Source organism: Sorex araneus, chromosome X (assembly GCF_027595985.1).
Source record: "Sorex araneus isolate mSorAra2 chromosome X, mSorAra2.pri, whole genome shotgun sequence".
Taxonomy (NCBI): Eukaryota; Metazoa; Chordata; class Mammalia; order Eulipotyphla; family Soricidae; genus Sorex; species Sorex araneus.
In genome coordinates, this window is record NC_073313.1 from 242,504,567 (window position 1) to 242,523,410 (window position 18,844).

The 18,844-nt window shown below is 35.8% G+C and overlaps 1 protein-coding gene across 10 annotated transcripts in view; it reads left to right on the forward strand.

Annotated features, from left to right (window-relative positions):
* Positions 1 to 17,769, forward strand: part of UNC80 (unc-80 homolog, NALCN channel complex subunit) — a 253,774-nt gene extending 236,005 nt beyond the window's left edge. For 8 of the 10 annotated variants that reach the window (XM_055123362.1, XM_055123366.1, XM_055123363.1 and 5 more), the window contains 6 exons: positions 340 to 481; positions 3,389 to 3,445; positions 9,955 to 10,036; positions 11,091 to 11,202; positions 11,747 to 11,946; positions 13,790 to 17,769. In XM_055123362.1, coding sequence (XP_054979337.1) covers positions 340 to 481; positions 3,389 to 3,445; positions 9,955 to 10,036; positions 11,091 to 11,202; positions 11,747 to 11,946; positions 13,790 to 14,053 — 857 coding nt within the window. In that variant the 3' untranslated portion in view covers positions 14,054 to 17,769. The remainder of the gene's footprint in view (positions 1 to 339; positions 482 to 3,388; positions 3,446 to 9,954; positions 10,037 to 11,090; positions 11,203 to 11,746; positions 11,947 to 13,789) is intronic. The other 2 variants (XM_055123368.1, XM_004601322.3) reach the window with 1 other exon arrangement.
* The last annotated feature ends 1,075 nt before the right edge of the window (positions 17,770 to 18,844 follow it).

Consider the following 18,844-nt stretch of genomic DNA (forward strand, 5'->3'; position numbering starts at 1 on the left):
ATGTTTACAAATAATCTACTTGTAAAAAATGAATAAGACATTAATTGCATGAAAGTTGTTCAGGAGAGGAGGTGATATAAATGGAAACAATTATTATTTTTATTACTACTTTATTATTATAAATAATAAAATATTTTATAAATACAACAATAAAATATAATATAATTTTATTATTATTTTTCCCTTTGCACAGATTTAAATGCCCGCCCCCATACTTTAGTTTATAATCTGTACAAAGGGACATTAAGGTATGCTTTCCTGTTGTGTTCAAATCAAAGATGGTGCAAATCTGGTTGGATTCTCGGTTCTGTATCATACCACTTCTCCTTGCCCTTTCAGATGATTCTGTGAGCATGCCCAGTGTGGTAAGTGAACAAGAAGCTTACCTCCTGAGTACCATTGGAGGAAGGAGGCGGTTTTCCAGCCACGTCTCTAGCATGTCTGCGCCTCAGGCTGAGGTGGGCATGCTACCCAGCCAAAGGTAAAGTGCCATGTATATCTTACTTTCTGCCTCTTGGGGAGGAAGGGGAGGAGGAGGTAGACATTCTGAAATTTTGCTCCTGCTTTCTGAAAGGTCAATATAGAAGGAAATAATCATAATGTTTTTAAGTAGAACATTCAGTGAAAGACTTATCAACTTAGACTGTACAAGCAAGGAATTTGGAAAGTATTTTCTGAGCTAACCTAAGAGATGGGCAGCTTCTCCTTAAATTTTTTCATAAATAGCCACATGGTAGTCCTCTCCGTTGTCATGTAACATCTGATGCTTCAGATATATCATTAACCTACTAATAATAGTAACAGGCAAGAGTATAGGACTGGCTTTATGTATTGGGTGAAGCTTAGATTTCAGGTATAGCAATAGTGTTCCGATGGAGGTAGTGATATGTTCAGCCAAATTGAAAAGGGTCAATGCCTATCTGTGATCTTGGGCATATTATTTAAAAAAGAAATCACAGTTTTCTCCTCCCAAAATGAGGAGTTTGACTAACTAAACCGTTTGAAACATTTTATGTGTTCTCTGACCTCTAAGAATATATACATAAAGTGCCGGAGAGATAGTACAGTGTGTATGGCACTTGCCTTGCACACACCTAACTTGGGTTCAATCTGCGGCACACCAAATGGTCCATTCTCATCCTGCCAGGAGTGATCACTGAGTATAGAGCCCGGAGTCAGCCCTGAGCACCACTGTGGTCAAAAAATAAGAATATGTACATAAAATGGATAAAATACATAAAGTATGATATAGAAAATGACCTGACATAAGACACAAAATGGGGCCTGAGATATAGTACAATGAGTAGGGCACTTGCCTCGAATAAATTTGGGCTCAAGCCCCGGTATCCCGTATGGCCACCCCTCAGCTTACCAGGAGTGACTCCTGAGACCAGAGCCAAGAACAGGCCCTGAGATTTACAGGGTGTGGCCCCAAACAAAACAAAAACAAACAATAAGATATAAAACATCTGTTTCAAAGCCAATGATATTTTTATTTCAAGAACTGAATATGTTAAAAATTTATCCTTATCTATTTTATCTATTTTTATTTATAATACCTATAGTTTAAATGTGCTATAATCCACACATGAAAAATCACCAAAAAATAAGGGCACACTGTAATATTCAAATAAGATAAGTTTATGTGTATAAAAAATTAACTTCTACCCTAAATTTCTGTTAGAAAACTTTTCATAAATTACACAAATGAAATAAAATTTGTTAAGTAAAGTATAACTTTGTGGCATGCAAAAAATAGGGAAAGGTAATAAGGAGGCTTAATAAGTGAATTTCATACTTATAAGTGAAGTGTTATTGAAAAATTGATATATAAAAGTTGCTAGAATGTAAAATAGTGTTCTATTATTGGTAACTTATTGCTAAAAGCAAGTTATAAGTAAAATGTAAATAAAATCAGAGAAAAACAAGTACATAATATCCCCCAAATTTGTAAAATCATATAAGCAGTTAATATGGGTAGTTAATCGTTTTTTAAAGTTTTAACTAAACTATGAAATTGTAGCACTTTTAAAGAATGTTTTTTGCCATTTGCTTAAAATATCTAGGTCATAAATTATATATATAAATTATATATATATATATAAATGCGTTAAGTCACTGACAGGGAGGATATTTGTTTTATTATGGATATATTAGACATCCACAAAAATAATATGGTTAGATCATTTTTATTTGAGTCATATTTTGGAGGGCTGGAGCGATAGCACAGCTGGTAGGGCGTTTGCCTTACACGAGGCCAACCCGGCTTCGATTCCTCCATCCTTCTCGGAGAGCCCAGAAAGCTACCGAGAGTATTGCACCCGCATGGCAGAGCCTGGCAAGCTACCCGTGGCGTATTCAATATGCCAAAAACAGTAACAACAAGTCTCACAATGGAGACGTTACTGGCGCCCGCTCGAGCAAATTGATGAACAATGGGAAGACAGTGACAGTGCTACAGTGCTACATATTTTGGAAGATATTAATGGCAATAATGTTGATGTGCATTAGGGAAATAAAAACCCTTTGGGGGACAGAGGCAATTTTAGCAATATGCAATTATATGAACTTGTATTCTTTGAGGGAGGCAAGGAGGCACTTCAGTTTTCTAAATAGTTTAATTCCATTCAACTTAATAAGTACTTATTGAGTGCCTCATTCGAGCTAAGCTCAATGCTAGGGACTAAAGGAAATCAAAGACAAAGCATAAAAAAAGTTTTTTCAAGTCTCCAAATCAGCTATATCCAAACAAGTCAGTACACTATCCTTTGCCCAAGTAAGCAGGTTTCTTCCTTTAACATTTACAATTCAGTGAATAAAGGATGGAATAAGGGATAAAGGCAATTCCATATGAGTTTTCCAAAGTTATCATCCTTCCCTTTATTTGCATTCTCATTGCAAAATTAGCAGTGGAGTTAGGTTCTTTCTTTGCCTTTCTTAATGGCATCAGTTCATGGTAAGTGGTTTCCATATGACAGTGTCATACACTGTAAATGAAGCATCATGTAAATAAGTTCAACATAAGCACCCAGTTAAATGGTTACCAAAGCAAGGGTAGTTCTTATCATCTACCTCTTCGGTCTCCCGTGTGTTTCAGAGCTCACATATCTATTTGGAGCTCATTTTAAATCCCAGCTCTTGACCCATAGAGAGAGCACTCCTCAGAGAGTCGTATCCATCCAAAGTCTCTCCTCCCCCATTGCCTTGAGTCCTATGTCTTGACAAACCCAGCACAAGGTGAAATGGTTGACTGTCTCCTTTTCCTTCCTTGTTCTGTTCAATTTATTTTTGGTTCTTGGAAGCAGAAAATTGCATGCCTTTTTTCTTTTTCTTTTATTTGTTTGCATTTTCTTTCCCTAAATGCTTCATCTCCCTACCCCTCCTGCAGTGAACCTAATGTCCTCGATGACTCCCAGGGCCTGGCCGCCGAGGGCAGCCTCTCTAGGTACAGTGTCAATGCTACCTGTCTATTGGTGTCTGTGCTGGGAAACTCGCCGTTCCCTGTCTCTTCTGTCTCTCTGTCTCTCTGTCTTCCTCTTGCCCGTTTGGTATCTATTTTCATTCCTTGCCCTTTGTTGCTCATGAACACAAGAGCCTGGAAGTCAAAGGTGTAGCCTCCTTCATTTTCAGTTTCAGAGCTCAATCAAAATAGCCCTATTTGCTTTCTTTAAAACCAAACCAAAACAAAACAAAAATCCTGTGGTATTATTTTAAGGGCTTGTCCCATGAGTGTCTAAAACGTTTGATATGCCAAATGTTAAATTTATCCCATTTACTCATGCCCTCCCACACTGATATTCCTTAAGGATTGTTTTTGAGAAGCCTTTAGTATAGCACTCCATCATCAGGAAGCCCCTTATTAAATTGAGACAGGTCTTTTAGCTAATACCAGGGATGGTTAGAAAACTAACAATGATTCTATAATAAGAGTAGGAATGTGGATATAATTTATGTAATTCCCTCTTTGTGCTGCATGCTATGTGGCAGGCTATTATAGTAGCTTGTTCAAATAGCACTTATATAAAGAATGTCTGTCCCAGCAAAAAGATGACTCCCAAACTTGCCATGAAATATCAGAAACAAACATTTCTTGGTAAGTAAGAGAAGTCTCCATATGCAAAAACTAAAAGCATAATGTCTCGGCTATTTGGTTTAAAGTTACAGAAAGGTGAGGGACTGCACCTTTAACACTCAGATAAACCACGTCAAACATTCCTAATCTTGTGCTGTTGATTCATACCTCTCAACTAATCCTCATTAGGGGTAATGCTTCTTGTTTATTCTAAGAGTGCCTTTGTTCCACCTCAAGAGAAAACATTCCCTCCCAGGTTTGCATTCTGTAGTGAGCACAATGCACAGCGTTTATTGCTTTCTCACAAAGATGAGGAAATGTTGAGAGGCCGTTCCTGTGAAAGGTTGTCCAATGTATACTTCGCATCTTGTTCTAATTTCACATTTTCTTTGCTATTGAAAATGGGAAATTTAGTCCATCATCAGGTGTAGCCTTTTTTTTTAAAGTGGTCCATAATTCATGACATTCATTTGTGTTTGCGAGCCCTTGCCTTGACAGATCAGTCTCTCTTCTTTGATGGTAAATGTGGAAGTGCTGCACAGTGCTGACTTAGTCCCTTATCTAGAGCTTTGGAAGACAAAGAGCAAAACAGTCCTCAAGATGGCTTCCCTTCATTGTTCAGAGTATTGGATGAAATCTGAACCAAGCCTAGCACCATGATCACTACTTCCAAAGAATGAATTTGTTTAATGCTTCAAATTTTATGTGAGCAGAGAACCTTGGTTAGAAGACAATGTCCATGTTCTACTACAAGTAGATGAGAAAATATTAAACCAGACTTCTCTTGAGCTCATTTTGTATTGGGGTCTTCAAATTTGTGAAAATTCTACTCTTGCTGAATTAAACACTTAGGATAGTTGAAAGAAGGCAAAAGTTTGAATTGGTATTTGTGAACTTTTCAAAGGATTTGCCCTCTTTGCCAGCCTTAGAATTCAAGTGACTGAGTTGGAGTTGTCTAAACTGACCTGTTCTGTCCCTCATCCATTGTCAATGGGAAAAATAATGCCAAACTTCTTGCTACAGGAAATTGGTTCAGATGCTAAAGCTATTTATTTTATTTGCAACTGAATTAGTTATGTGTGGACTTTGATGACTGTTTTAGATCAATTGTTGTTGATCTGATACTTCCATGATTGTTGCATTTTAGTTCTGAGAATCATTCACCTAGAATCAGTGGTGGTCATTAAAAAAAGAAAAGAAAAAAAGACAAGGCATCCGCTTTGGATTCTAAGTAATTTTATCAGTTCAGAATCATTCTACCAGTTGCTAGCACATCCACCTTTGCCATATACTGCAAACTGTATCTCTTGATCCCCATCCTGTCACCAAGTTCTCTTTGGAGGAGAGGAACTTTTGGCATTTCCTATTCCTAAGAGGTGGGTTCATAAAATAATATATAACTCTTTATATTTGGTGTCAAGGCCTTATTGTTTTTGGCATGGAACATCTTTAATGCTGCAGATGCTTAAAATGCTAGGGAAACAGTAAAGGATTAACTATGTAAATTAATTTTAACACACATGTGAACACTCAGCACCTACAGTTAACCCAAAGTGGTCCCAAGGAAAATCTGGCTCCAACGATGCCTGAGGGAAGAAAAAATAAATTCTGATTTTTCTCTTACTACTTTCCCATATTTACCTTTTGGTTATTTGAAGTTGAAGGAGCAGTTGTTTTAATCAGAATGGACAAGTTAGTCTGAGGGTTAAATGAGGAGAAGACCAGAATAGCTAGGTTACCTAGAATCTGATGAATAGATAAAAATTGATGAAATGTTTGCAGATCTTTCCAAAATTTCTTCAAGAATTTTTTAAAAGTCTGCAATAACTGATTTCTTTAGAGATTCTGCAAAAGAAATATTAACCCGTTTAAATACCTGTGCTATGGAGAGAAGTTTCTTTCTTTGGGGAATAAATTTAAATTATATTCCAACAAAATTGTCTCTTAGGTTGAGACAGTTGCTCCAGAGGTATAAAAACTCATTGCAGATATTTTCTTTCTGCACCTACCAATGAATAAACACCCCACAAACCATATATTCTCTCCATAAGAATACAGAGATACAAAGGTTGTTCAAACACTTAAGCTTGCATGTTTACATCTAAGGATTAGATTTTGTTTGGACATGTTAGGACATCCTGAAAGGCAAGAATTGACAGTCAGCCCTAATTTTGAAAAGAGAGAGATTAAAATGAAATTTGATGCTATAAGAATAATTTTAATCATGGTGAAAAAATGAGAATGTGGCTCAAGTTTGAACAAGACTGCATAGTCTGGATGAAACAAAATAAGAATAACTTATTTAGCAAAACCCTCTCACAATCATCCACAAGTTACATATACGAAAACTTGGCAAGTTATTTAAAGTAGTGAAAAAAATGGGGAAACCTTTTTTGGGTAATAGAAAATTAATGGCTAAGCTATGTGTTATGTTACACAAATATATACTTTGCCATTGCCAAACCAGTACCTAAGGGATATCTAAGAGCCAGATTATTCTCTCTTTTAATTTTGATTCCAGCCTCTAATCTCTAAATTCTGCAGCACTTAAATTATATTTTCTAGGACGTTGTAGAGGCTAAGGGAAAAAATTAAAACAATGATCTATTATTGGGAGGGGGAAACTAGCAATTTGTGTACTATTTATTTTTCTGCTTTCTACAAATGTTTTATGGTTCTTTTAGTGTTGACTGTATGTGTTCTCATCACAAGGCAATAAAACAATCAGGGTAAAGCCTATGCTTTCTGTCTTGTGCTCCACTTCCAAATTTCTTTAACCATGTTAAAGTTGAAAGTAAAAGGTTAAAGCAATAAAAAAGTACTCATTCATTTTCTGTGTGCTAATCTAACCCAATACTATTACTTACCTTTTGTATTTATGAAATATATTTAAATATCTTGGGTAATTTGAGATGAGTGATATGAATTCATTGCATTATTAAAGTACTCTTTTTTTCACTTCCCCTTTAAGAAAAAACATATTTAAATAGGAGATGCATCTATATTACATACCATAATCCAGCCAATTATATTGAATGAAGGGGGGTTAAAAAGGTAATTGGTGCCAAAATTTTTCTTCTTACATTGTCTGAATTTCTCTAGCTTATACATTATTTCTTTTCCTGTTAAATAAGGTGCTTTTGTTTTTGTAGACTTGAGTCAAATGTTCTGCCAAGCCCCAGTTTCATTTACTTCTCTAGTCTAGAAACTGTATGGTTTCCCATAGTGATGTTTTTCAGTGACTCAGAAATACAAAAGATGCTTTTTTAGCTTCAATTTAGGAAGTCTCATTTACTTTTATCCTTATAGTTTTACCCATTGTTTGGTTAACTAGTAGAAAATAGTATTTCTCATTCCCAAGACTAAAATTTTCAGAAAACCTGTGTTTTACAGAGATGCTTAGAGAAAACGTTATTTTTCTTCAAGTTGTTTTTAGTATTCTACACCTACAATTGCACACCACAATTCATATCAATGCATGTAATATTACATGATATGGAAAGAAGCTAAATTAAAAATACTTTTTACATGTGACTCTGATTTGATATAGACTATTAGAAGTTTTCTTTATAAATTGCTTCTATTATTAAATCCTCTGACTATTTTTTTGTTCTAGCTTTACACAGTTAAGCCAGGCCTTACTTTTACAAATATAAATGTTAGTATCAGATTTTTAGGGAGGAGATGATTTCTTATTAGCTGGGATATTTTCCATGGAATGTTCTGTAATTTCTTTATGTGTGCATTCCATTGATAAAATATTATATTATTTGCCTAGAACAGCTGATTATAAAAACAATCAATTTGATCCATTTCTTAGATATAAGCCTCTCTATCCATAGAGAAATTTTTGATTCCCCCTTGGAATAATCATCACAAAATTTCCATTACATTTTGGCATTTAACACTCCCTGAGTAATGTGTACTTCTTTTCTTTTCTTGCATCATTTTTCTCACACTATCTTATTACTGAATAAAATGAGACAAGTGGACTGCCTCGATTTCATTTTCTCTATCCAGTTATTTTCAATATATTTTATCGCCCACTTTCTTTCAATGTCCCAGAAGCAATAAACTCATTACAAATATCAAATGTAGAACAAGAAAGCATGCTTATAGATATCATTTTTCATTTTCAAACCATTTTACATCAACTAACTTCTTTTCTCTACCTTAATGGGAGGTAGGTGGTAAGTATTGACCTCCCTTTATGGCCGAGGGAACTGAGGTAACATTTAGATGTCAATGAAGAATCCATTTCAATGAAGCTTTGCTTGGTATATGGGAGAAGCTTGTTTCTACTTTTGTGCATATGGTAACTGAACCTTTTTCCAGTTTAAGACACATTTTAAAATGTTTAATTAATGAGCAGATGTCACTTCAAAGATACCAGCAACATAGCTTGGATTGCTTATCATTATTTGCATTGTTCCTTTGGGGTAAATTTTCATCTTTATAGAAAGATCAAATATGGTATAAGATCACATTGATTTTTAAAAATTTCATATTTGGGAAAACAAAAGCATTTTTAAAGGACTTATTTTTGGTATTGTTCATGGAATTTTGTGTTGTATATCCTAAATGGTATAATAATGGTACATATATATATATATGTGTGTGTATATATATATACCTTTATTTAATAAAATATTTGATAAAGTCCATTTAGGAATCATTGATTTTCTTCTAGTGGATACATAAGTTAGGCTTTTAAACAATTACATATGTGACTGTGTCAACCATGTGATGACTAACCAGCTGTTAACACAACAGGGGAAATATCTGATTTTCCATCTTGCCACCTATTTCTCTCTCTGTAGCCTCAGCTCAGTATTTAGGTAACACATATTTTTAAATGAAAGTGAATCTTTATAGTCTCTCCTGTTTCTAGACAGTTACTGACTGGATTTCTCTGTGGAATATTTTATTCCAAAAACTATCTCTAGATGACTCTCCTTTTGCAAAGGCAAAGCAGAAATTAATAACTCATTTACCAAATAGTCACATTGGCATCACTCATAGAATTACAGTGTTCTCTGGGGGCACAATACATTTATTTTCACCCCCACTCCCATTATAAACACCTATGTTCATGCATGCAGAATGAAAAGAGATAATGTGCCCATGGAAGTTCACCCAACACTAATATAGTGACCACTTCCTGTAGTAATTTTTTTGCATAAAAAAGACACTCACACACAGTAATTTGGGGGGAGCAAATGTTTGCTTTTATGTATCACGTGATACACTTGGGTGCAGCTACTCAAGATTAAAGCTTCTGAGTTGTATTAACAGCTTACTTTGCCAGCCTAAAAATTGAAAACCCTTTCTAAAATATCATTTGTCTACCCTGTGACTATTTCCTCAGTAGTCACAGACTTCAGGCTGCAAACATGTGTTGAATGTACCCCTTCACCCAAATGGATTCTGTGTCTGATGTGTTTGATATCTGTCCACCTTATTTTCATTCACATGAAATTTTTAAAATGGTGTTTCCATCCATGTGATAAAGTCATTTGTGTTTGTTTGTCACCACCTTTTCTGTCCCGTTGGGAAAAAAATTGAGATTAGAATGTGATATTTCAAAACTTTTGGTGGCTTCCAAACTAGGGTTGTTATTTAACCAGTATTTTGCTGAATAACAGATATGGCGTGAATGATTAAAAACAGAATCTCAATTTTGGCAGCTTGAGGCTTTAAGGCCTCATCTTCCATCCCAACCCATTGAAAGCTCCCATCCCAGGACTCCTTCTCAACCTTCCTTCAAAGATCATGGTATCTTTGAAGTGTTTATTCCATATAAGTGATTTTGCCTAACACCCACCAAAGGATGAGCTTCTGCACTTTCTCCAGGGCTCGCTAACACTGTTGATGCTTAACAGGGTGGCAAGTGTACAGAGTGAACCTGGTCAACAGAATCTCCTCATTCAGCAGCCTCTGGGGAGGAAGAGGGGCTTGAGACAAGTAAGTAAACCCTGACAGGACAGGCAAGACCTCCTAGAAAGTGGAAGTACTATTCATTTCTAAGTGCTTATTAGTGCGCATTATATTAAGATTATGTTTTGCCTTCTTCCCACTTGAAGTAAGCAGTACAGAGAAACTTTAAAGCATGGTAAGTGCATGTTCAAGTAAAGAATTTTTCTTTTCTGTTTTAGCTTTGACTCATTAGCAAAGCTAACTGCTATGCAAAATAAGTGGATCTCTTCTTCCTTTTCTCCCTTCCCGGAAACCCTTCCTAATCTGTCTTACTAAGCAAGGAAAATTTCTTCTGCTGCTGACTTTGAGACTGTTTCTTTAAAGATGTAGAGACGCAGTGACTCTTTCTCTCATTTCAAGATTAATGATTCTATTTGAAACTGAGATTAAAGTAAAATTCATATTTACAGATCTCCTTAAATAAATTTTTCTTTATATTGCTCTCAAGTCAAAATTTTAAAAATAATTAGTACCTATAGAAAAAGAATAATATCATTAATGTAAATTAAAAATCTAAATGAGGTTTTACACTGTTAGTTTGATTGAAACTTCTCAGCATTGATTTGGATACCAGAATCTCAAGTTTTATCACCAACCTTACCTTTCAAGTTAGCACAACTGTCAGAAGAACAGAAGCTGAGGGGTTAGCACTAATTATCTTTCTTTTCCAAATTCAATGGCATTCTCAGATTGATTCATCACAAGCTATATTAACAGTCTTAAGATATATAAAGGAATAATAATGGAAAGAAGTAAAGACTATTTCAGAACCAAATTCTCTGAGATAAATTTGCAAGTAGTTATGGGGTGAGGGTATTAGAATCAGAATTTGAAAAGTCCTACATTTGATACATATGCTCTTCTACTGAGATACACCCTGGCTTCTCTAGGCCGAATGTTTATTTTATTCACTACAAAAACCCGTAAGAATCTGCAGACACCCATAAAGAAAGGAACGAATAATAGAATCCTCTGAGTAGAGAGTTTCCACCCGGGTCGTTGGGACTCTTCTTGCCAGCTCTATTCTGCCTATTCTCTTTAGCTAAGACGTCCTCTGCTTTCACGTCAGAAGACTCAGACTGAACCCAGAAACCGACATGCGGCTCGGCTGTCAACTACTCGCAGGAGCATTCAACCTAAAACGAAGCCCTCTGGTGAGGCCTCCTGTGTCCTCTCTGGCTCTACCATTGGCCACACAGCTCAGCCAGAATGGCCTGTGAGAACTAAGCTCAGACCTCAAGCAGAGAAGCACAGGCTTGGGGGAGGCACTAAGATAAGGGGAAAAGTTTCCCAGAAAAACTTTGAGCAACTTTCTTCTTAACTTCCCTGACCTCCTTCCCACCCCCAGTGAGCCTAGAGATATGGATGAACCCAAGGTCACTCATAATGCTGTGAAATTTGACTAAAGAAGTTTGTGTTTCCTTTATGCAAGTCACTGATTGGTTTGTTATGTCTTCCTTATTGAAGACAAAGAAATCTTGAATACCAAGGACATGTAAGTCCTGTTGGTATGTATGCAGGTATTATTTTAAGTCCATTTAAGTAGAAATTATTTTTCCATTTAAGTTCAACTCTCACTTATTAATCAATATCCGTACTAACAAAAGCCAGACGATGTTGGCTAAACTAATTATTAACCCATGGCAATTGCTTTATTCTAATTTCCCCCCTACTTACTGCTTTACTTCTGACCTACAGCTGATCAGAAGCGGTCTGTGACCTTCATTGAAACTCAGCCGGAACCAGTAGTTGCCCCAACAGATACACTACCTGCTGGGGGCCAACCACAGGGCTGTAGTCCAGCCCCACATAAGAAACCAGAGGGAGTAGACAAACCAGTTCTTACTTCTTCGCCTGCTATTGTTGTTGCTGATCTACACAGCCTGTCTCCCAAACAGGTAAGGGCACTAGAGGAACAGACAGGTTTGCTCCTTTCATATTTATATCTAAGAACAGCTTGGATACACAAATGTATTCTGTAGAAGTTAAGCCATGGTTTGTAACATGTTTTACTTAGCCAGGCAGACATGGGCATATGTACAATATATGATAAGTAAGAAGGAGAGCGAGAGATACAGAATAATCTCCCTTATATGTGATATTTTAAAAAAATGTACAGAAACAACAAATATCCCAACAAAGCAACAGAAACTGAGAACTTTTAATAAAAGCAGGTCACTGTAGAGGAATAAGGGAGGACAGAAGTGTTGGGTGAGGGGGACAAAGGGACAGTGGTGAAGAGGAGCTGACACTCTGGTAGAGGCCATGGTGTGGGAATGTTCTATGTATGAAACCCTGCCATTATAAATATTATAAATCATGGTGCCTAAAATAAAGCTTAAAGTAAATAAATAAAAATTCTCTAACTGAAATTTTATGTTTGCCTAAAATTTAACACAACTTACTAAATAGATTATTTGTTCACTTTAGCAGTACTTTGTAGTTGATGTTGGGGTTCAAGAATAATGGGAACCAATGAGATAATATAGGGGATAAGGTGCTTGCTGCATGTAAGTGGTGCAGGTTTGATCCTAGGCATCATATATAATCTCCTGAGTACCACTAGAAGTGATCCCTGAGCACAGTAAGTAAGGAATAGGCTCTGAGCACAGTGGGGTTTGGTCTAAAAACAACTGTCACTGTCACTGTCATCCCATTGCTCATCGATTTGTTCAAGTGGGCACCAGTAACTCTCATTGTGAGACTTATTTGTTACTATTTTTGGCATATCAAATACACCACAGGTAGCTTGCCAGGCTCTGCCGTGCGGGCACTATACTCTTGGTAGCTTGCCGGGCTCTCCGAGAGGGGCGGAGGAATTGAACACAGGTTGGCCTCATGAAAGATGAATACCCTACCGCTGTGCTAAAACAACAACAACAAAAAAGAACAGAATTGTCATTTTAATTTTGACTTCCATGTATTCCCTATTCAAAATGGTTCCTATTTTTATTGTTTAAAAAGTTGAACAGAAGTAACAATAAAGTTCAAGTATTTAAACAAAAAAAGGATGACTAAGAGAGTGTATTTTCTTTATTATGAAAAACTTAGCATAATAACAAAGATAAAATTAGCAGTTTAGATGAAGCCATCAAATAAGAAGGCTGTCTGGATCCTATAAGAAGAAAGTTATTTGGACTTTTTTTCTCATAAATTTCCTTTCTTATTGTTTTTATGTATTTTTGGTTCTTTTGATTTTTATAAATAAATGTCAATAGGTCTCATGTTCTATGAGTGTAAGATTTTTAAAAAGCAACAGTACTACTCCTAAATGACTAAATATCATTAGAAACCATTATCTCCTCTTTTTCTCACAGTTGCATTTTATCCTCACAAAATATGCAGGATAAGCTGATATGACAGGTGAGAAAACTGAGGCTTTGTGCTGGAGAGACAGTTTAAGAGTTAAGGCTCTTGCCTTGTATGCAGCCTGCATGGATTGGTTCCCTACGTATTATGTGGTTTCTGAGGCATAGCCAGGAGTAATCCCTGGGCACAGAACCAGAAGTAAGTCCTGACCACTACCAAATGTGACCCAAAAATCCAGTGGGAAAAGAGAAAAGGCAAAGGAAAGCTGAAGTTTAGAACATCAAAACATCCTATATGAGAGCTCATGTATATAAAGGTTCCGACAGGGACCAGCCTGTGAGTTTAGGTACAGCTAGACAACAGCATGGTTTATTTTCTTTCTGTACTTATCTCTCTTACTTTTCCATGCTGTTTTTATACTTTTGATCACAGAGTGAGGCCTTGCCCACAGAAGAAGAAAAGAAGGAGGATGCAGAAGTACAGGGGGCCACAGGACACAGTCTTCTCTCTGCTCAACTTGCAGCCCCTGATGACTTCTCCGGCCTTGAGACATCCATCCTCTTGCAGCATGGAGATACTGTCTTACACATCAATGAGGAGAGTGGCATGGAGAATCCCCTGCTCGCCACTCAATTCAATTTTTCTCCAACTGAGCTGGGGGATGCTAATATAGACCTAGATGAGTCTCATGTTTAATTCTATAGCTTGTTAAGAGTTGCAAGTATAGACAAGATGTATAAAAGATGATCTTGCTAGAAGTTGGACAGTTTTGCTCGGAAAAAATGAAAACAGCACTTTACATCCTATGAGTGGCACAAATCTCATAGATTTTGCTGCCCATGCACATATTGTTTCATAAACATCTATAAAATCAATGGCTAACATGATTTGGTTTCTGAAGACCATAAAAACCAGGGAGCAAAAATGGGAAAGAGCCATTTCACTGCACATTGTTTATGATTCAAGAAGCCTTGAATAGTTAAAAATGTTACTTATCTATTACAGAGTTACTTAGGTTTATTAGCAAATAATATGTTCTAAAGATACAATTTTTGGAGATTGTTCACATTATATACATCTCATGCAAATGTGTATTTTTATAGTTTCAAAATATTGATCAGATTGTTATCCAAGTAGCAAGTTATGTAAAAACAATCAATAAGAAAAATATTAGTTTAGAAAAATTGAATAATAAGTCTGTAGCCATTTTTGTTTTGATTTACAGCATAGACATTTACAAGGAGGAAAAGCACTATTTTCAGGGCTGATATTTCATTGTTTATTTTTGAACTGTCATTTTCACTGCATTTTCTAATCAAAATGCTATAGCATAAGATCCTTTCATCTAATAACCAGTCACAATAAAGAGACTATTCTAAACATTATCAGACATAATTAGGAATTATGAAGGATTTAAACAGCCTGTACCCTGATAAGAACTAAATGTAAATATCATAGCTAGAAAGAGATGGCATTTATACATGTAGCATTAACTACATCAATGCCAAGATTAGGAAATATTGGGAAATGTGATCACTTTTCTTATAGCATACAGTGCCTGCCCTCAGGGCTTATTTTCAGATATTAAGGTTATTATTGTTAGGATTGGTTCAATACAATAACTTTTTCCTCAATGTCGACAATGTTCTTTGGACATCTAAGTTTATGAGGAAGGAAATATAAAGTGAGCAATGTCTACATAAACACACTTTATGAAGTGTGTATTTACCTTGAAATTTTAGCTACTTCAAGAAAAGCATAAAGTTTAGAAGTCTAGTCTTATGAGGCCATATCTAATGTATTATTGATCCCATAGTAGGGCTTGGTTATCATAGAGTCCAAGAATGTGTGTCAAAATTTTATACTAAAAAAACTGTTACATAGCAGTGAAACATATAACAATGAAGTATATAACAACTCATATACATACAGATTGATATGGTGGTGGTGGTGATGTGTGTGCTTACACATGAGCACATGTGCTCACGTGTATATGTGCGTGCGTGTGTTTCCTAGTCCTCCAGTTAAAGTTGAATAAAGACTTTGGTTATATGGCCATGACTTTAAAACACATTCTATATGCTTAAAACTTTAATTACGTTAGCTATAGAATGTATATATATCTATATAGAAGAGAGCTATTAAACATACCCAAATCACCAAGAAACCTATTTTTTGTTAGAATTGCTTATTAGATAGGCATTGTTTATATTGTGATTTATACTTTCAAATATAATTTGGGGTTTGGGCCCTTTCACTAAGAGAATGAGCTAAAGATAAAAGGCAAAACTATAAACTTTCTGATCTAAACTTCAGAAAATAGAAATGGTACATAGTCTCCTTTGTGTTTTATGATATTTTCAGGACATTTACACTTAATGTTGGATTAATTCTCAAGTACAGAAATATACATATAAGTGGTTCTATTATTCTTCTTAAGCTTATGTATTTCACCTGTTACAAATTATGCTGCTCAATTAGTGTTAGAGGCCTTATGTTTAGTAATTACAAGTGTCTGGGCTATCTGAGTCTTTATGTGCAAATTTTGTTCCAGTTCTTTGCTTCTTGATTCAAATTATCTTTATTTACTTGTATCAAATATTTAAAAAGTAAAGGAGTCAAAGTAGATTGTTAAATATCTGACAAAAATCTTAAATATCTTTATATATATTTTTAAAGTATTGGGCCTTTTTGAACCTTATTATTGTTGGCCTGTCTGCCTTTTAGCCTGACTCCTTCACTCTTGTGTTGTGGATGTCTGTAGGAAACCTTTTTCAACAAGCTAAGTAATGTTGTACCATGCAAAAAAAGTCTCCACTCTGAGGGCCTTATAGAGTGAGAATGTTTTCATACTGGGACTACTGAGATTTTGCAGATGAGTGCATCTGTTCCAATTATGGTGCCCTTAAATGTGTTGAATGTAATGTATTGAATGTTTGTGTGTAATTGATAAAGTATCTATATGTATGTGCATAAGACTGTCACAAGTATGTATTCTCAGGAATACTAGTACCTGGAGTGAGAAGGAATACCTATTTAAAAATGACCAGTTGGGGAAGATTATAAAGAAGTTCAGTAACAATTTTGGTAATGTTCAAAGTATTATTGAGCATATGACTAAAAGCTACTCATTGCGTATGACAAATGCAGTATTGATAATACTAGACCATTTCTTAAATATTGATGCTAATTGATATTTATCTTGTTCCAAGGAAAGTTAGAATAGGCCTACTACCGTGAATAAACACTGAACTTGGTTAAGAGGCTTTTTCTGAAACTAAAATTTGAGAGACCTTGGAATAAACATGTATCACTCATTATAGTGGTGTAGATTTATACTGCACAGATTCAATTAAAGCAGTTCAAATTCTAGATAGAACATTTTATAGAGCAAAACATTTTACTTTAAGTTTTAGTATTTGCTGCTCTCTATAATTATATTAGAAGCATTATTTGAATTTTCAAAAAATTAAATTTCATTGAGTGCATTATGATAAGGCACTGAGAAATATAGTGTCAAAGGCATAAGGGGGCATGACAATGCAGGGGCAGACATCTTTGGTGGGAGGTCTTAGCAGGGCCTCTTGTATTGTCTGGGAGTAGTTGGTTTGTCATGTCAAGCCACCAAGAATACCTCAGGCAAAATGACATCTCCTCCCTTCAGTGTCTGCTCCTTTAGTCAGTGAAGCACATTCTCCAATTTGCTGTTCATCACCCAGAGTATCTGAGATGAGAATAGGATGGGGTCATAAATAGAATTACACTCCAAACACAAATTAAATACCCTTCCTCAAATTGTACAGGATACTATAAGTTTGTGGAATTTGCTGCTATCACACCGTCATGCTGTAAGTCATGCTATTGCCCTGTGACCTCACGTTTCCAATTCCATGGCCTTGTCTTAGCAGTAGAAAGTCCCACTTCCTCATTCATTTAGTGGTTCTTACTAACTGCAGCATTTCAGAAACAAAGTTTGGTTTGACACTCAGGAGATTAAAAACTAAGTTAAGGGCAGAATGTATTTGGAAAAAACTTTTAAAAAATTTACTTGTATTATTTTAGAATCACTTAGGATAACAGATCACTGTACCTCCATAGTATTTTTCAATAGTCACTGTGACTGCAGGATGAAAATCCATTATTAGCCATTTTATAGGTAAAATCAAGATTGATGACACAGCCAACTTCCCTCAGATGACTATGAAGTCTGTTATGAATACCGAATGACCAAAGAGCATGGACTAAAATGTGTATGAATAAATATGAAACATTTATGAAAGATATTTATGAAAGATTTAAGACTTCTGTGTTTGAATATGCACATATAATAAATATAAAAACATTTGAGATGCTTGATTTTCATTTCTCAATATAGGGACTAGAAGGACATTCAATAAAGTGTTTCTATTGGATCTTCAGAGTGTGACATTAATTTGGATCTCAGGTGTGTGTATTGATATTGCTCAGTTCCCATAGTCTGATCTAAGGTTACTTCATGAGATAACTCAAATTCCTCTAACTCCTTCAGAGCTCCAGTCTACGAATCTCCCCGTCCCAAATGAAAAACAGTTTTCAAGGCAAAGCATAATAAACACAGTGAATACAGGTTCCCCAACTTGATTTTGCATTCTGCCTAGGTTATGACCAGTGGTATTTCTTGGTAGATTTCTTAGAAAGGATTGTTAAGGGCATGGCTGGCTACTGAATGAGGTTCAAACCACCACGGGGTCTGGCCACTACCAGATCTTTCACACAGTGCACAATGCATGCTACCCTTTCTCTATAGCATCCGCTTTTACTAAACTCCACCACCAACACCCCGCTCTCCATAGTTTTTTTTAAATTATATTATTTTTTTAAATTTCACACAACCATTTTCCCTGACCTAGAAACCTAGACAGACTTGACAGCATGGACCAGGCTTTCCACTTCAAGACAGTTAACGGTGTTGATAACAAATAAATGTACAATTTGTCGGTAAGCATGCCTTAGAGGGAAAGCAAAAGTGAAGGCAAGAGAGGAAGTCGGGGTGGATTTGGGGGTAATAATTACCAATTAAGTTATATATTTAGACCCAGATGTTGCATAATGGGTGCATGGCCTGTATTTGTTTAATCTTGACAATTACTCTCAACTCCGGATGCTTGTTTTAACAGATTTAGTTGTAGGTAGGGAGAAGTGATTTACCAAGTCACTAAGTATCTGGCACAACCAGGATCCAGCCTCAAATCTTTGACTACTCAGCTCTTAAAGGAGAGTTTAAGGAAAAATGAAGAATGAGGAAGATTTTTTTTGTTTGTTTGTTCATCATTTAATAGGCAAGCAAAAGAGTGGCTACGGCAAATGTGCATTTATTTGCAAGTGATGGAGAAAGAAAGTGAAGGGAGGGCACAAGTCACAGAGAGGGCACTTCAGGAGAAATAAAGCATAAAAAAGATTATGAAACTCCTCGAATTACGCAAGGCCTGGTAAACCCGAAAAGCCTGT